This window comes from Eublepharis macularius, chromosome 2 (genome assembly GCF_028583425.1).
Source record: "Eublepharis macularius isolate TG4126 chromosome 2, MPM_Emac_v1.0, whole genome shotgun sequence".
NCBI classification, from domain to species: Eukaryota; Metazoa; Chordata; class Lepidosauria; order Squamata; family Eublepharidae; genus Eublepharis; species Eublepharis macularius.
The window spans coordinates 232,348,868-232,374,560 of NC_072791.1; the positions used below are offsets into that span (position 1 = coordinate 232,348,868).

Below are 25,693 nucleotides of genomic sequence, written 5' to 3' on the forward strand. Positions count from 1 at the left end.
CCACTGAGTTCCACCACCTCTTTTCCCAGAAAAAAAGCCCTGGTTAAACCTATAAATGAAGTACTGTTGTGGAATACAAGTAATCATTTTGAAAGTGATTATCCTGCTTTAGTTCAAATGGGTCACCTCAAATATTTCTCTCGAAGCATCCCCAGATCCAGAAGAAATCCCAGTATATTAAGTATCTGTGCTGTGATGATGTCAGAACTCTACATCAGTGGATAAATGGAATCCGTATAGCCAAGGTAAATATTTCTTCTTTATTTTGCGCACAAGACCTCATGATTCAGTCTTCCTCCTCTATCAAGTGTTCTGGCACTGATTTTGTCTGATGTGCCAGTTGCCTTGCAAGTAAGGATTCACCCAGCCCAGAGAACACGAGCCGAGGCGTTCCGCTGTATTATGAAGAGGTGAGCATCTCTGTGTGCAAGAGAGATCGTGTTTCTGTGCATATCTCGTGTCTTGGAAGCAAGAATGGCTTATTGTAGGCAAGCAAGGAAGCAGTTATCAAGCTGGCTCAAGCAGATTTTTATTTAGATTTGCCCCCAGGGCACTGGGAAGATAAGCAGCCCAGTAGCACCAACAGAATAATGGGTTGGATCCTGCCAACACACACACTGCATTCAGCCATTGTTTTTAACCAGCATGAAACAGGGACATGAATGAATGTGTCTCGTGGCATGCCCTCTTATGGACCTTTTCACATAGAGATTACCTGTGAAGTATGGGAGAGTGGGTTAACAAGTTAGTTTACCTCTCCTTCAAACAGATATTAAGGGTGGTTTAAAATACCACTTTGCAGAGGAGAAGGAAGCTGAGTCAAATTAACCTGCAGTGCACTTGTATTCATGCATGATGGGTAACTAGAATTACCAGGACTATCCATACAAGGAGGAAAGGAGCAAGACAGGGATACAGGTTGGGCAGTAAACGGGAGTTTGTGTACATCCTGCCTTAATGGCTGGTTGAAAGTGATTAGCACAGCCCCAGCTTCCTTGCAGAAGGCTATGGGGTGGCAGTTTTCAAATTCTCAGTAGCAATGAGTAGGGACTCCGTTGGGCAATAAAAATGGCTTCAGTGAAGTCACTCCATTGCAGCCCAGCATAAAAATGACAAGTTCAGGCTTGTATAAAGGGACAAAATAACCAGCCTATCAGCATCAGGATTTTTCATGAGCCGGGAGACCAGTTCCTGCAGATTGAAAGTTTATCTGGCTTGACTGGAAGAAGGATGCACCAGCTTTTGACTACCTGTCACCATTCTGGACAGGCAAAGAGTATAAGCTTACAAATGGTGTCTCACACAATTCAGAGCAGTCATGGTAAATGACAGTTGATACCCCGAGTTCCATTTGAATACAGATAGTTTTATTTATTTAATCACATTTCTAGACCACCCTCCCCATCAGACAGGCTTTTATTTGCAAAGATTGTTGCAAATTTGTAACGGGAAGAGGGAGGACGAGCCCCACCGGTAGAGATAAACAGCAGCTTGCTGAGCCGTTTGCCCGCCAGAATTAAATCTGCTGTGCAAGGAGCAGTTGCAAAGGAATGGCAGGTACATTGTTTCTATGTCGATGACATTAGCCTCCTGCTTCAAGGTCTCCGTTAACTTTGGGGCGGGGGCTACATAGGTGACAAGGGAGCACACCTGAGAGTCAGTAGCTCAGGGCAATGATTTTCTCAACGGAGCTATCAAGATCAGCAGGAAGGGTTCTGGAGTTCAGCTGCTTCAAGAGTCCTTCAGTGAAGATCACCACAACCACTCGGTTAGCCAGAGGCCTTTCAGAATGCAGTGCTGTGAGACAAAAGCAGGTTGTTCACAAAAGTTGTTCACAAAAAAAATTGGACTAATGAGTGGTTTAGATCAGCCCTTCTTGACAATTAAATTCAAACATACACCCTAATTGGTTGCTGTAGCAATTATACGCCTTTGCAACTAAGCAGAGCCTTTATCCAGGTCAGATGCATACATCTCTGGGCAACCTACATAAATTTCGCACTATAGAATTTATATTTGTGCTTGGGGGCTCTGACACTGCATGAGCTCGGACACTTAAGAAAGACAGTTGATCTGAAGGCTGGCGGCTGGAAGTTCTCTACAGGCAACCATCGATTGCTGCCCAAGCTTTGCTACCCTGCTTGAAGGAGGGGCTGTGGCTCGGTGCTGGGGAAGCTGCTTTTCATACGGAATGCAGCAGATTCAGCCCCCAGCAGGCTTAGTACGTGGGCATGCAGAGGTGGATTCTTTCCTTTTATTATCCCAGTCAGCTTCAGAGCCCTGATAATGCCGTTTAGTTTTTCTGATTTATTTTTCAGCCGATACCTACATAGATTGCAGAAAGGCACATGTGTTTGGAGAACTAGTAGTTAATGTGTTAGACCAATGACTGATTGGAGCTGAAAAATTTGCCATAAGGGGCTAATTATGATCTTACTGCACTTTCCACAAGTTTTGCCAGGTAGTTTGATATTGTTCCACCAGGCAAGCCGCTGTTTCCAATTTTCTTGGCCAAAAACACAATGAAGCTTCCACTACAGTTGATCTTGTAGTCCAAATTCTGTCAAAAGCAAGCCTGCTTCTCTATAAAAGGGGACAGGGACTTGCACAGCTGGAGGGGTGGAGAATGGTCAGTAAAATCAGTAAAAGTCAGTTTTTTCTTCTTGGTCAGTAATTTGTCAGTTTTTTAAAAATTGGCCAGTAAAGTCAGTATTTCTGTTTTTGTGAATGCAATTTGGGGGGGGGGGGTTGTTTTTGTGAAAGCAATTTGTGTTTTTTTGTTTTTGTTACTGCATTTTGGGGAAAACATGATAACTTCCGAGTAAGAAGACATATTTTTTTTCAGCTCAACTGAAATGCTCAAGAAATACTTTCATCATTGGACCACTTTGTTAATACAATAATAATTATGACTAGGTTAGGAAAAATGAGAAAAAGAATGTCTTACCTTGAGTTGAACTCGTGAATGATTATCTTATTTTGACAGAGAGACAGCCTATGGTAGATATTGGCACTTGTAACATTCATGTAGTCCATAATGCGTTCCATAGGGTCATGGCAGAACTGGGAGACAATGCATCAAACTTAATTTTCCTTCATGATTTTTCTGATGGGCCATCACAATGGGAGGATTTCACAAAAATTCAAAGAGATGTAGATATCCCAAATCATCGGTTCTTGAAACATGTTTCTTCTAGATGGTTATCACGAGTGCTGCCGCAAGACTGATTGAACAGTGGCCAGCAGTTACGAAGTACTTTAAAGACGTTGTTTCTAAGAGTGAAAAGTGATTTGGTGAAACCTTCCACAAAGCATAGAAACATAATTAACCTCTTAAAACCTGAGACAATGAAAGCAGAGGCGATGTTCTGTTGCACAAGTGCCCGCTTATTTACAAAGTTCACTGGAGTGTTCCAGAAAGAAGAGCCTTTGGTGCATGTCATGCCCAGTGAACTAAAAACACTCACAAGAACCATAATGAATCGTGTTTGCAAGAGTTCGGCACCATTGTCTCTTAAAGCCTTCGGTGATGAGCACTACATACCTGTGAGAGAAGTAATCAGTGACAGCAGAATCTGCAATGAACTGAAAAAAAATTCTGAAAAGGAACAGCTACTCTTTTTAACAAGAGCAAAAAACATTTCATAGCAGCCTACAAACACCTTTTACTTCGGTCATCTTTGGACAAGCCCATTCTCAGAAATCTTCAATGTTTAGCTCCAGCACAGCAAGTCTAGGAAGGATATAATGAAAGTTGCAGCAGCACTCCCGATGGCTATTCCACTGGATGTGATTGTGGATGAATGGAAACTTCTTATACTGGAAGGTGAAAGTGCCAGTGAAACTTGCTGCATAGATACATACTGGAATCAGTTCTTTGAAAAGACATAACCATCTGGAGATCCAAAATATCCACTGGTTACCAAGGTGGTGAAAGCAGAATTATCATTATCACATGGTAGTGCGGACATAGAAAGAGGGTTTTTAAAGGATGCATTTTGACCGATGAAAAGGCCAGAATGTCAGAGAGAACTTTGAATGCCTACCTGATGATCAAATAAACTTTATATCATGTATATGAAAACAAGCTATACCATGTTAATATCACATAGGAGCTTTTACAGATGACAAGAACAGCTCATGTTCATTACAAGCAATATCGTGATGAAGAACGTGCCATTAAAGAGAAGGAGCAAAAAAGAAAAGAAAGGGAAAAGGCAGAGGAATTAGAAAGGTTTAAGTACTGAAAAGGATAGTGTACAAGAGAAGGAAGCAAAACTGAAAAAGCAGAGACAAGAACAGAACGAGAAGAGGATGATTGCTCGAAAGTTGCTAAGTGGTGCAACCAAACGTGTAAAGGAGGCTGCTGAGAAAAAGGATATGATGGGATTCAACACAGTACAGTTCATGGTAGGAGTGGAGAAAGCAATGGAAGAAGAGGACGGGAAAAAAATGCTGGCAGATGCAGAGCAGAAAACTGTTGAGAAACAAAAGAGTTTGTTAATAACTTCTTTTTTAAGCAAAAAAAAGATAAAGTAAAAGCAAAGACAAATCTTACCTTACAGTAATTATGTTTTGTTCTCATAATGATTATTTTATGTATGATTTTTAATATATTATCCTATTTTATTATCTGCAGTACGCAATTATTTTTAAAAGGAATCTTTTTTCCCTCAAATTTTGTACAATAATAAAACATTGTCTTATCTTCATAAAAATATTTTTTTCAATAAAAAGGTGCACGATGGCTGGCTATGGGGATGGCAGAGGCCAGAGAATAATAATTTTTATTAAATTCTCAGTTTTACTTTTAAAACGCTAATTCATCGATATTCAGAAATTAAAGTATTCAGTAATTGTTCAGTAATTCGTCAGGTTTTTTGGAATTTTGGTCAGTAAAATCAGTAATTTTGACCCTTTGACTAGTTTCCACCCCTGAGCTGGTAAAGGTATATTTATTTATTTATTTATTTATTTATTTATTTATTTATTTATTTATATTCAATATATATTCCGCCCTCCCCACATCAGCAGGCTCAGGGCAGATTACAACCAAGTTTAAAATAATTTTTACAGTATATACAATTTAAAACCATAAAACATCTTAAATACACAGATTAAAATACATTATATATATGTAAACACAGCAGCATATAGTCTTCTTAAGGAGTGTTAACACTTCCCCCGTTTCATTTTTTAGTATGGGAAACAATTATATGTGAATTATCAAGAAGCTCTGAAAAGGACGGAATCAGCATACGATTGGACATCGCTGTCTAGCTCTAGTATTAAGTCAGGATCTAGTTCATCTAGTTTACCAGGTGAGTCCCCGTTAGCCTTGAAACATTGAAAAAGAGAGAAATTGTGCGTGAGGCCTTGCAAGTGGTTTTGCTGTTAGTGCCAGCAGTATATTATTCTCTTTACAATCTGATTTCTGACAGCAAGTGTTTGGGCGCCTCTAAACAGAAAACCCCTTTACAATGCTCATTACTTTGTACCTGTTGTTCTTTGAGAAGTTTGCTTCAGGTAAGAGATTACAGTATATGCATTTACAATTCTTTGGTAACACAAACATCATTATCTACATACTCATTCACAATTAAGCTACTATCGCAAATTAAACTCCTTTTGAAATAGATCCAGAGAAGTTAGTTGTGTTAGTCTGTAGTTGCAAAATAGTAAAGAGTCCAGTAGCACCTTTAAGACTAACCAGCTTTATTGTAGCATAAGCTTTCGAAAACCACAGTTGCATCTGACGAAGAGAACTGTGGTTCTTGAAAGCTTATGCTACAATAAAGTTGGGTAGTCTTAAAGGTGCTACTGGACTCTTTACTATTTTGAAATAGAAAGTGTATTGAAACATTTGTCTAGAAAAATTAATCAGAACATTTCCAAAAAGATAAAGGAGCCTGGGTAGCACTGTCAGTTTTACAACTGTTTTTCTTTAGATATTTGTCATAAAATCTCTTTTAGACAAATCCTTTTCCAATCCAGGCCTAGTCTGTTTTACATAGTTGTATAAAATCTGCAGTGATAACCAAATATCTAAATAATAAATAAGCAAGAGAGATAAATCAAATACAGCCAGTTTGGAGTAGTGGTTAAGAGCAAGGGACTCTAATATGGAGAACCGGGTTTGAGTTCCCAGTCCTCCATCTGAAGCCAGCTGGGTGACCTTGGGTCAGTCACAGCTTCCAGGAGTTCTCTCAGCCCCACCCACTTCACATGGTGTTTGTTGTGGGGATAATAATGGCTTACTTTGTAAACCTCCTTGAGTGGACATTAAGTTGTCCTAAAGGGCGGTATATAAATCAAATGTTGTTGTTACTCTGATTTCATGCTTTCTTTGTATATCCAGATTCAATTCTAATAGCTCCATTTTCCCTTTGTTGGCACAATACCTTGATAATATGCATTCAGCTGTGAATCCAGAGTCCAGAAGTCTGAGATTCATATCTAAACATATCCAGTATGATCAAACTGCATTTATAAGGCAGAAAACTATAGCAGATGGGACAAGACAAAAAAGAGTACAAAGCAAAAAGGCTACAATCATCTTAAAGTTTACTGATGCAGAAAAAGCATTCGATGGGGTGGAGTGACCTATCACTTTGACTCCAGGCTTTAAACATCTTTTTAAAGAAAAATTAATTATATAAACAATGATACACACCAAAGGGAACCATAAAACCATAAGATACAGAGAGGAAAAAATCATCAAATTAAACCATGGAAAGCAGTAAGAGAAAATATACTTCACAATCTTTTACAAACCCAAGAATCACAATGGACAGGCTTTAAACATCTATGGTAATTTTATTTTATTTTATTAAAACAAAAAAGGGAATACAGAAAAGAAGGGGAGAAAAAAGGGACAAGCAGGACAAATATATAACTGTGTGCTACAAGGATTATTAAAATATAGAGTACAAAAATCATAACCTGTATAAATATTAAAATAGTGATTAGAATAATAATTAAGCCTGTTTAGTATATATTTTTCCAATTGAACCACACATTCAGAATTCAAACCTATTTCTACTCATTGTATTATAATAAAAGAGGAAAAAGATAATTATTAACAATAACAGTGCTAATTACTTAATGTAGCTGGCTGTCATACCCTTTAAGAGTATTAAGATAAGTACTACTGAAAATTCTAACCTATTTCTACTCCTTAGAAAATGAAAAAAATCTTATTTCCCTTCTACTTTCCCTTCTACCTTTTACTTATACTTTACTTAACAATAACAGTATTGACTTTTTACCAATATTTCACTATTATATAGTTTATTCTACCAATTATCTTTATCCTATCATCAAATTATAAAATACATCAATATTCAATCATTTTCAAATTTACAGAACTGAGATATCTTATAGTTTCTCCGTTATAAGCAAAATATTTTGCCCTTTTCTGTTCAAATTCTTTAATTGGCCTTCTATTTATGTAATTCGTCAGTTTTGCCATCACTGCACATTCTGACGTTTTGTCCTTCCAAATTTCTCTGGTTGGCCATTCTCCTTCTTAACATTTTCTCGCCATTACCACTCTTGCTGCTGTCAGCAAATACTGAAATCATGTAGTGTTCTATCAACATTATCTGGAATTGTTCCCAACAACAGTGTGGGATTTCATGGCAAAATTAATTTTCAAAATCTTCTGAATCTCCGCATGTATATCTTTCCAATTTTTTTTACTTTTTTTACATGTCCACCACATATGAAAGAACCATCTACTTCCTTACACTTTCAACATGACCCAACACAGTTCTTATCTATTTTTTCAGTATCTTTTGGCGTAATGTACCATCTAAAAAACGTCTTGTACCAATAAGTGTTTGACTTGCTATAAATTTTATGCCCTTAGTCCATAAATTTTCCCACTGTTGGGATATTATTTCTTCTCCAAAATTTTGTATCCATTTTATCTTGCAAGTTTTGACTTGTTCTGTTTCTGTATCATATTGAAGTAATAGTTTATACATTTGGCCCAGAATATGATTCTTTCTTTGCATGATTATCTTCTCAAAATCAGTAAGATCCTTCAGTTGGCCTCGGTAGTCCTTGAGAGAGTCCTTTAATCTGGAGATCACGGAGGTATATAAGCCATTGTATTTTCTTTCCTTTGTCACGAATTTCTTGCCATGATTTTATCTTTCTTTCAGAGTTTATCATATCTTGATAAGTTATAAAGTCATTATCTTTTCTCTGATTCTTATCACAAAAGGCATCAATTGGTGACAGTATAGGTGATATCAGAGGGCTTATCTTCATTCTTACCGAATCCCAAATTTGAATCAAGCTGTCTCTTATCACATGACTTTTATGTTGTGTCCTTGCTCTTCTCTTCATCCAAAGGTAATTATGTAGCCCTTTAGGCAAATCAGCCGCTTCTATACATATTAATCTGTCCTTTGGATTTTTAATCCAATCTGTAACTCCAAACCAGGCTGGCTGCCTTATAATATAACTTGATGTTTGGCACCACCAATCCTCCTTTTTTCATCTTGTAGTACCTTAAATCTTACTCTCAGTTTTTTGCCATTCTGGATAAATTGATTTATCTGTCTTTGCCAGCTTTGGCGTGTCTTATCTTTTATACTGATTAGGAACATCTGAAATAAAAAGTTAATTTTTGGTAAAATACTCATTTTGATTGCAGAAATTCTTCCTATCCAAGACAATTTTAACATTGATCACCTTTCAAGATCTTTTTGAATCCTCCTCCATAGTACTTCATAGTTAGCTTTAAAGAGTGTTGTTTCCTTTTGTCCTGTTATATTTATGCCCAAATATTTCACTGGATTTACTGTAATTTCACATCCCAACAGTTCCTCAATTTTTTCTTCTTGCCAACTTGGGGATTATTTTAGTTTTTTTCCTATTGACTTTAAATCACGAAAAATTTCCAAAACTCACAAGATGTTCCATAACATGTTTTAGTATCTCATGTAGGTTCAAATTCAAAATCGTCAACAAAACATCATCTGCATAAGAAAGCGACCTGGTTTATTTGCATACTCAGAATGTTTCTGCTTCGTGAAACTTAATTTCTTCTGCATTTCTTCAACTTGAGCCTGCAAAAGCGGGGAGGGCGGAATATAAATATAATAAATTAAATTAACTTGTAGTAGGTTCCATTGATTTCTCAATTGCTTAATCTCAGCTAATATTGTCTTCTTAAGAGATTTTTTGTGCTGTTCTTCCAAGAGTTGAATTTTGGCTGTGATTTCATTCATCTGTTTTGCTTTCTCCTTCCTTTTTTTTTTGAAGTCAAAGCTATCAGGTTCCTTCTCATAAAATCTTTACTTGCTTCCCAAATTATGGTGAAGAATGTGCCATTGGTGCAGTTCAGTTTGAAGAACTCTTCTAAATCTTTCTTGCACTTCTTTAGAATATCATCTTGCAATAAAATATTATTGTTCAGTCTACATCTTCTTTCCTTAAATCCACCTTCTTGCCATTCTATCAGTAAGGGATTATCATCTGCGTAAATTTTCAGTTGTATCTCGACCTTCTTTAAATTCATTAATGCACTTTTTGACATATCTATCATGGAATATGATTGATGCCTATCTGAGAAGAAGGTATATATTCTTTAGATTTTGGATTTATAGATCTCCAGGCATCCACTAGAAGGTCCATATAGTAGAAAACATTCTTGGGTAACCTATGGTAATTTTTTCAATATGGTGAAAGCTATATATAAACAGCCAAGATCCTTGCTAGTAATTAATAAAACAAACTTTATTTCATTTGCCTTTTCACAGAGACATTCTGCAATTTTTTTTGGCATCAGTACTGCACCTTTAGCAGACATGGCGAGATCAAAAGGGAAAGGAGATAATTAAGAGTTAAAGATCGGTCTTTATGCTGATGATAGATTATTGACCCTTTTGGATCTGAAAAAAGTTCTGTTTTAGCAGTAATACAGCCATTTAGAATTGTGAAACTTTTTTTGGAAATGTATATAGTTAGTTATACAGATGTTTTGGTTGTAAAATGTTGTTTTATGAACCCTGGACAGATAGAACATAGTATTTTGTGGTTTCCCTCATATGTCTAGTTGAGAGTTGTTTGGATTTGTTGTTTCAATTTTAAATACAACAAATTTTTAAAACCAGCTATGTTCATGCGGGGCTATCGCTGTCAGGACGGAGTTTCCCCTCAAAAGCATGTGCTGCTCTCTCCTTCTCCACATCGCTCAGCCGCCCGTGTCTTGATTTTTGGTCACAGTTGCCCAGGGTTAGTCCGGGGTTCTCACATCAGCAGCGTATCAGATTTAAAAGTGCACTGCTGGATGCAATGTCCTTTAATCCATTTTCCAGATACTGATCTTGAATTATCATCTTGCCTTGGCAGGCAACACCTATTTTTAAGTGGCAGTACATGGTGTTGGATTTTTGACATTCCTGTTGAATCTTTTACATCTTCACCATATAGGCTTACTGAAATATATATTCTGTGCTCTTTTACGCCATAAAAGCCAGTCTATACGGGACTTCAATTTGTAGGTTGCATACTCGATCTAATACAAAAGGAAAGAGAGAGACATGTATTTTTCCCCTACATTTTTTTCAACAGAATCTCAGTCCAATCATTCCAATCAATCTGATAGTGGGGTTTCAGACACCCAAACCGGACATGTTCGTTCTCAAAGTATTGTCAGCTCCATCTTCTCAGAGGCCTGGAAACGGGGCACTCAGCTAGAAGAGTCCAGCAAGATTAGCGTAAGTACATAAGATCACAGGTGATCATTGCCAGATTTGGAAGTCACTATCAGCTTTGCTTATGTCTCGATGCCAGTGCCGACAAGAAGCCAGAATTTATCTGGGCTGTAATTCATTACAAAGTTCAATAGGAAACAGCATAGCTTCCATTTGTAGTAATGGTTGCTTCCTGTCAGCGCTTGCTTGCCTTTTCTGATCTGTCCCCTGTGTTTTTATGCTGTTTTTGTTTTTTCCTGTTGCCTCGCAGTCTCGTGTTGCAAATGCAAAACCTGGATCAGCTCAGAGCTCCACCGCAGTGATGACTTAAGCAGGGGTAGAGTTCAGGTCAGGGGCCTTGTTTGAACTATTAACCTGGGTGAATGATACTAGAATCATACAGACTGACTCCCCCCTCCCCCGAGATCTAATCTTTAAATACCCTGATTATCTCACAAGTGCCTGAACCCTTTTTCAGTGCCCCAGTTTGATAATGCTAATTCACTATTAACCTATCACAGTTCTGCTTTAGCATAGGTCATGGTTGACAGAATGACAACTTTGGAACAGCGCTGCTCCATTGAGTTTCAGACACTTAAGTTGGTGTAGTGATAAGCTCCGGAATCCACAGTTTTAAAGTTTTTTCTGCTAAGTCCGTATGGTTTGATTGTTGGCTGAAAGAATCACGTAGGGCAAGGCATTCTTTAAACTAGAATTGGTCATTTTATGCTTTGTGATTCAGTAACTGATCCCTATACTTTTGTTCCTTTGCTTGTTTTTTCTGTTAGGCCTCTTAATTCTTCCCTGTCCACTCCACCATGTAATGATTCATGCATGCCTTGGCTGCTCTTTCTGTCTTTCGATATGGTTTTCACTTTTTTTTTGTTAGAAAACCCCTTTTCAGTTATATCCAGCGCCTCTGCAGTTGTGAGGGCTTATGCTGTAAAAAGCAACAGGGAGAGCAAGTAAACCTAGTGGTCTGTGACCACGCAGACTTCAGGAGCCCACGCATATCTTCAGCACGTTTCTCTTACCTGTTGGTTCACGTTTGCTTTCAGTCTTCTGGAATAAATTTCTAGCTATTTGTTTTGTTATGTTGGGAAGGTTTATTAATCTGCCATAAACACATTTTGAATTTTCTCCCCCCACCCCTTCTCTTGTAGGCCAGAATGGATTCAATACACCGACCTTTAACTTCACTTGCCCCTCCGTTGTCACCACAGACAAAGACAGCCGCCCCATATACAGCAGCATCACAGCCATCCCCTCCCCTCCCGCCTCCTCCACCACCACCTCCACCGCCTCCTCCACCTCCACCCCCACCACCTCCCCCTCTGCCTAGCCAATCGCTGCCATCTGGTGGCGGCTCAGCAACAGTGTTTGTAAAGTACAGCACCATCACCAGACTGCAGAATGCCTCTCAGCATGGGGGGCTGCTCTTCAAACCACCCCTCATGGCACAACAGCCACCACTCCTCCCACCACCAGGAAAACCTCTGACCCCCCTGCCCCCAAATGGCGTGGTCCCTCCACCCCCTCCACCCCCACCACCCCCTACCCCAGGCTCAGCTATGGCACAGCTCATGAAGCCAGTGCCCTCCAACCCATCAGTACCACAATTCACCCCACCGCCCCCTCCTCCGCCTCCTCTCAAAATCCACCAGGTTCATCAGAATGTTCCTCAGCTGCCACCGGTCGCTACACCGCCCCCACCTCCCCCCATGCCCGCACCCCCACCTCCACAAGCCCCGCCTAAGCCGATCATGACTTTGCCTACACAAAACAGTGCAAAAGTGGCCTCACCTGTAGTGATGCATCCCACACCACCTGCAGCTGCACCCTCACCTGCTCCTGTTCCTTCTGCAATAAAGAAGCAGCCGAGCTTTACCACTCCACATACTCCGTTATCTCCTGCCCCATTAGGCCCTACTCCCCCACCCACATTACCCAAACAGCAGAGCTACACCAGTAAGCTTCCTCCTTCTCCCCAGTCTCCCATGCCATCAGTTGTGAAGCAAATAGCCAGTCAGTTTCCTCCTCCCCCTCCCCCTCCCCCTCCTCCCTTGCCAGTGACAGAGCTCCAACCTTTAAAGCCCGCTCCTCTGAATGTCCCTCCCCAGTCCCCTCCTGCAGTGAAAGCCAAGCCAAAATGGCAACCCTCCTCAGTCCCTTCACCCGACTTCCCCCCACCTCCACCCGAGAGCAGCCTAGCATTCCCTCCTCCGCCATCCCCAGTTCCGTCAGCAGTGTCTCCCACTCCAGATAAGTCAAGCGGCTCTCCAGTCAAAAAGGCTAGTAAGACCTCCAGTCCTGGGGGCAAGAAACCACCCCCTACCCCTCAGCGCAACTCAAGCATCAAATCTAACAGCTCAGCAGAATACCATGAATCTAAGAGACCTTCTGTGGACGTCTTGGTCAGCAAATTTGCACACCCACCAGAGCCTTCAGGGTCTCCTTCCAAGGAGACTGCAACCCCGCCTGCTGCTCCTCCCAAGCCCGGAAAGCTCAATCTGCCTATTGTTCTTCAGCAAGCAGGAATTTCAGCCAAAGCACCGGCCGTAGGAGCCTCTGGGAAGGGTGCTGTGGAAGAGTTTCCTTCTCCTCCGTCAGATTCAGACTTCCCCCCTCCACCCCCTGAAATAGAGCTTCCTCTGCCACCAATAGAGATTCCTGCTGTGTTTTCAGGCAATACCTCTCCAAAAGTTGCTGTTGTCAATCCTCAGCCTCAGCTGTGGTCTAAACCATCGGGGAAGAAAGCTCCCCCTCCAACACGCCCCAAACGCAATGACAGCACCCGACTCTCGCAGGCCGAAATTGCAGAATCACAGGTTGCCGCCAGTTCGCAAGTGCCCACTTCCCCCAAGTCTGGCCTTAATGTTCAGCCTGGCTTCCTGGCTGACCTGAACAGGACTCTTCAGCGTAAGTCCATCAGTCGGCATGGTTCCCTCTCCTCTGCTCGGATCTCCAGGGCAGAGCCAACCACTACAATGGATGATATGGCCTTGCCCCCACCTCCCCCAGAACTCCTCACAGAAAAGCAGAAGACTAGCAACTTTGGAGGCAGTCATATATCAGGCTATGCAACGTTACGGAGGGGCCCACCCCCAGCGCCTCCGAAAAGGGATCAGAACACCAAGCTGTCTCGAGACTGGTGATGGGGTAGGAACTGTAATGGTGTGGGTTGCCTGCAAAGCACGTCACATGACATACATAATACATTTGTATTCAGTCTTGTCCAATAGCTGTGGTTTTTTTAAAAATGTACTGTAATGATTGCTATGGACAATGAATACATTCCCTTTCACAATCAGTTCTGAAGATTTATTGTTAGAGATGGAAAGGTGGGCTGTTCTGAATTTTAAAATCCTTCAAATGGGTTGGACCAAAACCTTTATTAACATTTTTTCCTGCAGTTCAGGAAAGCAATTGTTGTCTGTCCATGTGAGACATGTTGGTGCATGTATTATAAATGTACTTATATAATATATTGTGAAATATTTCATTGCAATTATAGAGGCTAACCAGAATGTTTTGTACATCTGTATTTATTGTTTCAGTCAACTGAAATATATATTACCAGAAATTGGATTGCTGTGTTAATCAGTAAAGTCTTTTACTTTTTAAAAATGAAGATATTAGGGGGCACTTTAAATCAGAAAACTTTTCTCAGTTGGCGAAGGGTATACAACGCTGGCAGGTTGTATCAGTATCTACATTGTCAATTGATTGAAAAAAATACAGACACAACTTACCAAAACATTCTGGTCCTTACTTGAGAACCCTGTGCTGTACAGTGGGGTGGACTGAAATATTCAGAATAAAGGCATTCTCTGAAAACTATTAAGGAAAGGACTGATAGATTTAAAATTTTCCAAAGTTCACTGCTTTTTGTTAGTGTACTACAGGCTGCAGTTGAATCCTCACTTTCCTGGGAGTAAGGCCTGTTGAACACACTGGGACTTATTTCTGAGTAAAGGTACAAACACTCAGACTGGAAAGCTGCAATCCTCATCACATGGCAGAGTAAGTCATACTGAACCTAGTGGGTTTACTTTAGAGTGGAGATGTTGCATGTAGCTTGTGTGTGTGTGTGTGCGCGCTATTCCAGACTGATTTTTTTTTGTAACTTACTGGTCAGTTTTGCATTTGCATAGAAACGGCGCGTCTCCCATCCCCAGTCATGAGCATTCTGGATATACTGAGCACAGAGTCCGTTAAATTTGTTAGGTACCTCCAACATGGCAATATATGGCCAATGCACATAAATCTCTTACTACAGAGAAAAGCTTCATTCAAGCATACAGTTGCACGTGTGAACATTGCATTCCCTTCCAGGGGGAAGTATTGCTTAAGCATTAATCAGGAGCTAGCTGGAAGGTATGCTAGGTAAGAGAGCACGGCAGGTGTTCCATAAGGGAACATGGAGAATGTCTGGGCAGCTGGAAGATGGCTGCAGCAACAGGGAAAGCTCTTTTCTTGTAGACTAGCTGTGGTGGTGATGGTGTGAACTCCAGTACTAAAGCAGAAAGGAGACAAGATGGCCTCTGGTTTTGCCATCTGTGGTTGCCTGGCTTGGCTGAAACGTAAACGGCTCCTCATACAAAGCATGTGTAAGGGGAGAGGAGTGCTACAATCAGAAATATCTTTTATCAAAAATGTTATTGCATAAGGCACCCCGGCATCCCAAATTCTGATGCAAGTATTGTGTATGCAGTACAAAAGATAATGGAATACCTGTTGATATTGGCTGTTGTAATAGATTAGAATATTCTAAGTACTTTTAAGTTTCATATCATGAGTGCAGAACATATTTGCTCTGTGCTTTCAAAATACTTTTTGTTTTAAGGGAACTCTGTTAAAGCTAATTTGTCTAACAACTCCCCACCCGCCGTTACATAGTGTCTTCACATAAGATAGAGAAGGGTGACAGAATTTAGACGCGAGACTCAATGACTTACAAAACTGGTCTATCCTGAACCCTATTTGTATTATGAAGAAAAGTTTCCAAATAAGGGTCATTTTGAAGGTTAAAAGGAACTGTTTTTCCTTAGAAACCAGAGGAAAAGTTCGCCTGTGTGCAGTTTAGACTGAGGAATCCTCAATATAGAACATGAATGGTTGTCTGATTGTTGAATCCGCTTATATTTCTCCCCTTCCCAGGTGTAATTTTCCTATTTTACATCGTTTACTTGAGCAATAAGAACATACCAATGTGTGCATTTTTAAAGCTCTGCTGTTGGAAGGCTTTTTTGTATCTTTCAAGACATTCAGAGTTTGGTTTCTTTTATCTTTGTGCTTATAAAGTGTCCTTAAAACCATTTGCATTACTGCATTTTGGCATACTCGGTATATCTGACTTGCATCTTACAATGTACTTCTAAAGCATTGGTGCTCAAACTTGATTGTTCCTGCTGCTGCTTGGATCACTTCCTGGCCATTAGAATGAGCACATCACTGGGGAGGCAGGAGGCATCAGATGTGTTGTGTGTCCAAGTGTCACCTGCCACCCAGCTCTGTAGCTCGGGTCATGGAAATGCTACTGAGGCTGTTTTTGGTTAGCACGATTAGTTTATTCACCCACGTCCCCTGCACACTTGTTCAGTTGGAACAGGTGCTTTAAGCAGCCTGGACAAGTGACAGTCATGACTTCTGGGGACCATGTATTTCTTTGCACCAGTGGATGTTGCCAAGTCATCGCCATCAGCAGGGCCAAAAAGATGACCCATTTTGCTGATGCTAGCAAAAAAAAGCTAGGATGTCCTAAATTAAGCTGGCAAGTTGTAGCTCCCTGCCCATCCGGGTTTTAACTAATCCTGCCAGTGCTGCTGTTACCAACTGCCATGTTCGCTCCTCTCTTGGCCTTCATAAAGGACCACTAACTGCCTCTGATGCTCTTTCTGCGAGGAGCACTGAAACCCACCAGGGCAGCCAAGTTAGCTTAATTTTGAATGGAGCAGGCGTTGAATTTTCTGTATAGGTGTTGCCCATAGATGTGTTTGTGCATTCCTTTTTCAATTAGTAACAGCAGCTGCAATGATAGCTGCTTAAACATCAATGAGCAGAAATGCAAATGTTTTCTTTGATGTATGTTTTAATTGGGGACAGCAGCAACTGCTAAAGCTATGTTGCTTTAGAATACTTTGGTTGAAAAACTATTCTTTAGACATAAATCATTCAGTTTTGATACTGCCATTCTTCAGAGAGCTATTCTGGTTATTTGTATATATTAACAAGCATCCTTGCGTTCTAGGAAGTTAAAGTAGCAACTTGTTCATATAGACTTTTCCCCCCTCTAGTCTAAGTGGTGTCCTGTATTTTCTTGGATGGTTCACCTAGCTGGAACTACAAGTGGCTTTCCTTGGTGCTGAAAATGTTTGTGACGGAAGCTGAATTGTCTTTCACCAAACACCCGGCCTCTCTAATTAGCATCCATAAAATAAATAGTAAGCCTCTGCCACTGTGGACCATAAATTCCAGGGCTGAAAACTGGATACTTCAGTAAGACTGGAAAAGACTGTGTAATACTAATGTAAGAGCAAAAATGGTGGGGGGGGAGGGTTTACCTTCCACCTATAGTTTTGGGCCATGCATCAAGAATACCCAGCCCTTCCTACAGATGAAGCCTGTCCTAATAGCTGCGTGGAGAAAGGAGCCAAGTCAGCCATACCCCAGCCAGGGGCCCTGCAAGCCAGAATGCTTTCTTCCTCTCCTACCCCCATTAGAGGAATTGCCGATACAGGGCCCGTGGATTTTGTGGTGTGGAGTGTTATATGATGGTCTTCTGTGATACCGGGGCTATTCTGTATAGGTGAACCTTGAGCAAGCACAGCGTGGCTTCACCAGAAAGAAGCTGATTCTCCTTGCCTTGCATCCACAGTTGGCTTTTTGAAGCATGAAGAAGTTGACTTTTTGATGTGACCCTGGAATCCTCCTCTTTCTAGTCTAGCAACTTCTTCAGCTAGTGAAGGAAAATCAGAAAAATGTTTCAGAAACTTAACAGCTGAACCTTTCACACCTAATGTGTGTCATGCCCTGGTCTGTATGTCCTATTACTGGTGCAGTGGCAGAAATGGTGTACTTTATATACTTTTTCCATTTTAACTGTGGGAAGGAACTGAGCTTTGTTTTTCAGATGTTAGTAATCAGGCTGTGGTGATGACGCCTCACAGAAATGATTATGCACATTTTAACACACCATTGTTGCAACCATGGTTTATGTCTGTGCAGCAGATCTGTGCAAAGTGCTGTAAATACATTCATGTTTACTGCTTTACAGGAAAAAAAATTGCACATTTTCTCTTTTAAGTAGGACTGCCTCCCTTGTCCTTCCTCTTTAAAGAAAGAATATATAAAATATTCTATAAATATGTATAAATATACTTTTTTAAGCATGGGAGAAGAAACACAACATAAAATCATGACAAAGTACCTAATAGAAATCATTATACTGTGGAATATGCACAAGTCAATAAAGATGCAGATAAATTTGCCTGGTTTTTGTTCTCACCTGCGTGCCTCCTGCAGAAAGCAACTAATACATCTGTTTTATGATCGGCTCCATTTGTCTCCCCCTTCCTCATGTATATCACTTTGAACCCTGCCGTAGTACTGATTGGCATTAAGTAGGGTATGTGAATACTCAGTTTAATGTTAAACTCATGTTTAAACTAATTTTAAACTTGAGTCCTACAACAGGCTTTGATTGGAGGAGGGACTCCTGAATGCAGCCCAACTCTTTCTACCCAAGTTGAGGGAATCGTGGCAGCAGCTCTAGAACCACCTGTGTGTGTGTGAGACGGCTCATGCTGCTCACGCAGGAGCAGGAAATGTGTCCACTTGGACCAGTTCACATCTTAGGTCATTGCGAGTCCTTCATTCATGGGACCTGCTTAACCAAGCTGGGTAATCCCTGTGGGTGTCACAACTGGTTCAGTAAAGAGTCAGTTTTTCCTCTTCTGAAGCCTATTTTGCTATGTAGCTTGTTTATGAACAGGTAATTCCTCTTGGGACTCTGTAGGAGGGCTTCTGTGGCTCAGGAAGGACATCAATACGGGGTGAGAGTATTTTTATAATCTTTAAAGTGAATTGTGTGGAAAAGAGATTACTAAATCAATCACTTAGCTACACACATTTCAGCAGGCACTGAATTTCTATCTTGTTTCCCAGAAAGGAAGACTTACCTGTAGAATAGTAAAAATCAGTTGACCGCAGGAAATCAAAAATTGTATGATACAGAAGACAACACCAGACATGTAACTGCAGTACTCTCAAAAGTAGTCCAACCCACTGAACTGGCCTTTGGGGGGGGGGGGGGGTTGAGCTACTCCCAGGCTCCTTTATGCCCTTATTATAAAGATAATGGCTGATATATACATACACATACACACCATTTGATCTAGGCGGGGGGGGGGGGCGTTTATAGGTTGTCACCTACTCTGCAGCAGCTACTACAGTTGATGCCAATAAAGCATCAGTGTTGGTCCCTAACACTGGAAGTAAGGACACAAAAACCTTTACCTTTTATCTATCCTCTGCTTTAGAAGCCCCATGGCGCAGAATGGTAAGCCGCAGTACTGCAGCCCAAGCTCTGCTCATGACCTGAGTTCGATCCTAGGTTTAGGTAGCCGGCTCAAGGTTGACTCAGCGTTCCATCCTTCCAAGGTCAGTAAAATGAGTACCCGGTTTCCTGGGGGTAAAGTGTAGATGACTGGGGAAGGCCATGGCAAACCACCCCGGAACAAGTCTGCCAAGAGAACGTCGTGATGCGACGTCCTCCCCATGGGTCACTAATGACTCTGCTATTCCTGATACTGATTTCACCTGGCTTCAATCTACATCAGTTCCCTCCTCCTTCCCCTCTGCATTTAAAGTTGTCAGCTTCCTTCTCCATGTCTGAAACTGCTCTTTTTGTTACAGAACTTTACTGATTAATCTCTTTCTGTTACAGTCATACTTAATAAAAATATTGGCAGCAGAAAAAATGCAAAGCTCAGGCATGGAACAACCTCGACAAGAGGAAGTTATGGGTGGTGTGCTTTGTTTTGTTTTTTATTATTTAGGACTTGTAACAAGAGGGTTTTTAGTACACAGCAACAGTTAATTCCAAATACAATTTAAAAACCTTTTAAAAATTTATGTTCCTCCCATTCACTGGAAGGTGGTTTCATGGCACACACAATAAAACAATACCTGCAGCCCAGCCTCCTCCCGCCCCCCCCCCAGCCCCCCCACCAGTATCCTGCACAGTTCTCACAATTTATTGGGTCATAGCATGGGGCTTAGAGTGCACAATAGCAGCAGAACCGTTAATTATAAACCAGGTTTAAAGGGTTGGTTTCTTTGATGACAACTCCAGAGATGAGATTTCAGAGAACTGACAGCAACCCACCTACATAAGCAACAAAAATTTCAGCCTTGGCAGCCAGGCCCTAAAGGAAACCAATTTGTGCTTGTCCCCATTTGTCAGGATCTGGAGAACACGAGGAATAAATGCTCTGCACAAGCATCTGCCTCTTAACCATATTTTATCCGCCTGTTCAGCATAAGGCCAGTCTTAAAATTCACTGCGATCATGGAATGCTGTTTTGCTGTCATTAGCAGCTCGCACTGAAAGAGACGGCAACACCCCTTCTGTAATGCGCTTGCTTTTGCTCCGCAAAGGAAGATCAAGTCAATATATGCACATCTCACTAGCTGCAGATGGTGAATCCAACATCCATTTCGGGTAAAAACAGCCGTCATTCAGAGTTCCTTGCAGACTACATCTGTATAGTTCTTCCCAAATGTAGCAGAAAAGATCAAACTTTTTAAAAATGCACCACACTCAAGACCCACAATGTGGCAAGTTTCACTTCACATTTAAATACTGCAGCAGAATGTATCATCATTCAGAAAAAGTGACTAATACTGCATGATAGAGAAAAAACATCTCTTATTGATGAAATATATGTTAGAAAATACACCCCACCCACCCCAAGTTTATACCACCTGGGCACAGGTGCATATGCTTTATAACGGACCTTGCATCCTGGTCCCCGAATACTAGACATGCATCACCTCAAAATGGCCAAATGCAATCGTCACTGAGAAGTCACCCAATGATGCCACCATGCCTTAAATCCATTTCCCCCCCTCCTTGGAGACATGGTCCCTACTGCTATGGAGAGCGCCTACCCCATGAAATCTACAGTGGAAGACTTGTTACTGCCACTCTTGGCAGACCCTCCCTGCTCCCTTACCCTGACCACTGAGGCTTCACAAACCACACCCAAAACCTAGCCAGGCATGTGGAAGAACTGAACAGGGGCTCCCCACCAGGGTGCACCCAAAGTCCCGTGTAGCAGAAACTCCTTTTGTTTCCCTTTAATTCCAATTCCCTATGGGAAAATCCTCAAACTTTCGTTTTCACACTTCTCACATCTGAGCCAAAAGCAAAACCCATAAAGGCTAGAAACATTTGATCTAGAAAGCTCTCCTGGTTGGCAGTGCCTCTCCCCAAACTGAATGGCTGTTCTCTGCAATAAAGGAGGCCTAGGTAAGAAGTTGCTCTGTTAAAGATGAGTAATTATTTTCTCTGCTTCTTTAACAGAAGGCCTAAGATGGAACACAGCAAACTGTTTCTTACCATATACTAAAACAAGCTAACGGGCAACCTTTGAGCACCTATCCTCAGACTATGCTGAATTAACCAGTAGATCTGCATTTGTCCAATGCTCGCATGCAAGAGAGATTAGCTGCAAGACAAAGGAACTCAAGATGTGATTCAAAGCTGGGAACAAAATGCACATTTAAGAGCAGGCAACTGTGTCCCTATCAGCACTTGCCCCACACACCACAATGAATCCTTAGAAGTACAAACTCTCTCTTCACGGAGTTGTCTTCCCCCACCTTCAAATGCCGCAGAATGTAAAAAGAACAAATGTGCCAGTGACTCTTTTATACTGAGAAAATCTTTGTGCCCCAGTGAAGCGAAGCAGAAACACACAGAGCCTGTGGCACCAGGGGGTCAGCAGGAGCGTTAGAATCGGCAAACGTTGCTGGACCGACTGAAAACCAGACCAAGCAGCAGCAGTTAAGCCTTACATGGCCTGTGGAATATGCTGTTGGGCCCTTGAAATGGTGTGTGCAAGTTATGAGATGGGGGGAAAGTGGGGAAATGGCAGCAACTTATTCAAGAGTAGGGCAAAAACAGCTCTTAGAAATCATAGTAGGTAGCACACAGGCCTGAAGCAAAGAAGGCACCAGAAACCACCTTCCTACTCTAGACTGACAGCTCTTTTGGCAGATTTCGGAGGAAAGACTTCTGCTCTTCTACAGCAGCTGGGAGGGGAGGGGATTAACAGTGGTGAATTTGTAATAGGGCCAAAAGTAATTAAAGTGGTTTGATGAAGGAACAATCACTTAATAATTTTGATGTTAGGCCATAAATTAAGTTCTTGTACTTCTCCTACAAGATACAATCAAAATATTTCCATACGACAGCAGGAGAGAATCCTCCTTCATTTCCAGCCTCCCAGCCCCTCCCTTTCCTCCCCCACCCCATCCCTACCCCGTCTGAAAAAAGTAAACGTTAAATTAAAAAGGTGGACTTGGGTGAAATTACAACTGAGAGAATAACAGCCGCACTGACTTGAAACAGCATGCAGTTTAAGTGGCATTACATACACACAGCCAGATTACTTGGGGCCTTGTACATAGATAGCATCGTCCCTAAAAACATTCTACAGAATTGAAATTGTACAAATTTTTAAAAAAGCATAAAACTCAAACGAGTTTTTTTTTTAAACATTAGTACTCTAAAATAAAAGAAGAATGCCAGCGGGCAGCCACCAATCGTAAAATGCCCTTTGCCTGTGATGTGCACGGCAAGTGGCTACAGAAACCGCACTGCAAGGCATCGAGGCCAACTGCCCCGTGCTCCCCCCTCCTTGTAGTGTGTAGTCTTCAGAGTTCCCTCCCCCAATTAAAGGAAAGGTTCCCATTTTAACGAGTGTAAACAAGCTCATTATAATGCAATTCTGTAGTTGGTAAGACTTTATACAAATGCTGATGCAATCTTAGAGGCCTCTTCGAACCATCTGCTTGTGTGAAGAGGCTGTCAGCATTCAGCTTCTTCTGCTCCACAGAATCCTGGCTTAACACGTCTCTTGCACAGCACGTGCTTGCACTCAGGATGAAAACGAGGCGGGCGGGGGGGGGGGGGCTTGCAAAGAGCCAGACAGAGTATGACTGTTATTCATCTTCAGAGGCTAAAACATCAGAGAAGCTTTTTAATCGGTCATAACCGATTAACCGATAACCGAACATAACTGAATAGACTGAGTCTTACTAGACTTCAGACCTGAAAAACCCAAAGCTAAGGCAACCTGTTTGGGGTGGGGGGGGGAAGAGATGGCAACTGAAAAAGCCATCGTCATGAAAAGTCAATGGTAGAAGGCCGAGCCCAGCACCAGACGTAAAGTGCCAAAATAAAAAGAACAGGGAAGTCAGACCGGGGCGGAGGGCTCGTCTCCCCAGAGCAGCAGGAGCCCATGTTTAGCCTGTCCGTTGCAGTGCCTTTCCATTGTGCAGCAGGCGTCTCTCTCGGAGAGGATCCACAGCCGTAAGAACCCTTCCCAACACAGCCACTGCCCTGCGTGTATACCGGACATACGCAGGAGATGGGAGGACAGAAGAGGACCGCTGCCATCTCTCACCCTCTGGTTTTTCCCTCCCTTCTGAACCAGTGCTCTCACAGGCACTGGCAGGGGGGGCCACGGCATTCTGACTTGCTATCATTGGTGGTCTTCCCTGGCTTTTCTTTTCCACAAATAAGACTTCTGCAGATGCCACAGAACTATGGGGAGGAAACGGCATGTGTGTGTCTCATATCGTGCTATGAACTGAAGCGCAAGCCCTTCAGACCCCTCTGCCTGCTTCAAAGCTCAGAGCAACAGGAGAAACTTCCACTCCCCACCTCAGAAGAGGGATGCCAAATTATGCTCAGCATTGGAACAGGAATCTATCTACTCTCCCTCTAGTAAGTAAGTTCCTCACACTGGTAAAGAGTCTGTCAGCATGTCCACACAACACCCAACCTGTCATGGATAACATGGATGCAGATACCTAACCACGTCCATCCACTCATCCATTCTTGTGGCAGATAAACTACATACAGATGTCTGTATGTAGGCATTTCTTGGGCATTCTATGCACCCTGTGCATAACTGCTTAAGCTGGGCTCAGTGCACTCTGCCACATTCAGAACCATGGTGTGAACCAGTTCTTAAGAGAGGGCCCCGCCACACACGACCAAGACTCTTCCAGACACTCTGCACAGTTTAGTCAAGGGAGCAGCAGCACAGTGAGCCGTTACGTGTTTTCATCTGTAACCTTTGGGGGCACTTTGACCAACCTGACAAAAGCAGAGAGCTGTAATCTACTCAGATAATGACTTTTGGTACTACCGCAAAGTTTGTTCATAGCTCAAGAAAAAAAGGTAAGAAGATTCTCTTTAACACATCCAGCCACAAAGGCCAAACTAAGCCAATACACAGTCTGCCCTCCTCCTAAAGGCATATTTCCACAAAACTATTGCTGGTAACTTTGGCCTGCAGCCAGTGTTAAAATAAAGTCTGGCTAACAAAAATCTGCTGTTCCAGGTGCATCTCTTTTCAAACACTACCAGTGCTTTAATAAGACATCATCGGAGTGTGCATTCAACAGGTCAGGGCCTAACTAAAATGTATGAAGTCATTCGGGCAGGTTTCCGCCTAATGCACGCAAGAGACTCAACGGCTTTGCTGATGGAGAAAAGGCAGCTTAAGCTCACCTCGGTTTCAGATTAGCCTTCCAAGAAAAGGAAGCCTGGCAAATGGCAGCCCTTAGGATTCCTAACAAGAACAGCCAGCAAGCCTGGGAAACGTGACTCTGCCTGCACCAGCACTTCGTGATATGCAGTAAAATCTGGAAATTGAATTAAAAACCAATCTGCACCATCAAAAACATTGCCCCATGAGAAAACTCTAGCTTGTGGTATTCAGGGATTTATACAGCGAGAGGTCATCTTTGATGCTACACCTTCCTACATCAGTGATTCAAAATCAGCCCATACCTGGATCAGGCACTCACCGAGCAGCTGCAGAAGTGTTTGGGTTAGAGATGCAAGGAACCCGTCTGAGACCCAGCTGCAACATGAACCCAGAATGTTTGCGCTATGATAGTACTCTTTCACAGAGAATAGCAGAACAGGAAGAGGGAAACTGGGAAGAGCAGACGGCCTATCAAAGCCCATCCTTCAGCACTGGCATCCAGGATGTCCCAATACCAGGGCCTAGATTATTCCTGAGAAAAATCCCATGTCTTGACGGAATGGGTCACAATTTGAGCAATGGATCAATTCATTGGCAAGTTCATTACATCTCCTGTTTCTACACCTGAATCAGTCAGCTTTTGGAAATACATCATTCAGCAGAGCTGTGGCTGGCAAATGGAAGAGTTATTTTTTCAAACAACTCAAATCACTATTTTATAAAAATGGGAGGGGGGACAAAAATAAGAGTGGTTTTATTACAATGATCCTTCCTTCCTTCAGTTCCCTTGCCCAGATCCCCTAGGTGCTGGTGGAGATCTCTGGAGACCAACAACCCCCCTGCCAACTGAAGTGCCATTCTGCCCTTCAAGATGGTGGTCTTCACTCCGAGTAGTGCATGATGGACTCCACGTAGTTCCCTGGAAAGAGTCCCGTCACTCCATTCATGACGCCCTCATACCACCCATCATCGTTCTTCTTTATGACGTAGATGATGGCCCCTTCCTGAAAGGAGAGCTCATCTTCCTTGTCTTTAGAGTAGTCATAGATTGCCACAACTAGGAGCAAACAGAAGAAATGAAAAGATCAAAGGAAGTAACACTTTCCCAGACTTCAGTCATTTCCAGTAGCAAACAGGTTTCAGTTGGGCATTCTCTCTCTTCAGCGGAAATGTCTCTAATGATTACTAGCCATT

At 41.9% G+C, this 25,693-nt stretch overlaps 2 protein-coding genes across 13 annotated transcripts in view; one reads left to right on the plus strand and one right to left on the minus strand.

Annotated features, from left to right (window-relative positions):
• RAPH1 (Ras association (RalGDS/AF-6) and pleckstrin homology domains 1) overlaps window positions 1–18,194 on the plus strand; it is a 110,076-nt gene extending 91,882 nt beyond the window's left edge. For all 4 annotated transcript variants that reach the window (XM_054970864.1, XM_054970866.1, XM_054970867.1 and 1 more), the window contains 4 exons: window positions 147–245; window positions 5,201–5,321; window positions 10,588–10,733; window positions 11,873–18,194. In XM_054970864.1, coding sequence (XP_054826839.1) covers window positions 147–245; window positions 5,201–5,321; window positions 10,588–10,733; window positions 11,873–13,864 — 2,358 coding nt within the window. In that variant the 3' untranslated portion in view covers window positions 13,865–18,194. The remainder of the gene's footprint in view (window positions 1–146; window positions 246–5,200; window positions 5,322–10,587; window positions 10,734–11,872) is intronic.
• Window positions 18,195–21,154: 2,960 nt separating this feature from the next.
• The window catches only part of ABI2 (abl interactor 2), a 97,302-nt gene continuing 92,763 nt past the window's right edge, over window positions 21,155–25,693 (minus strand). For all 9 annotated transcript variants that reach the window (XM_054972276.1, XM_054972272.1, XM_054972275.1 and 6 more), the window contains one exon: window positions 21,155–25,556. In XM_054972276.1, coding sequence (XP_054828251.1) covers window positions 25,381–25,556 — 176 coding nt within the window. In that variant the 3' untranslated portion in view covers window positions 21,155–25,380. The remainder of the gene's footprint in view (window positions 25,557–25,693) is intronic.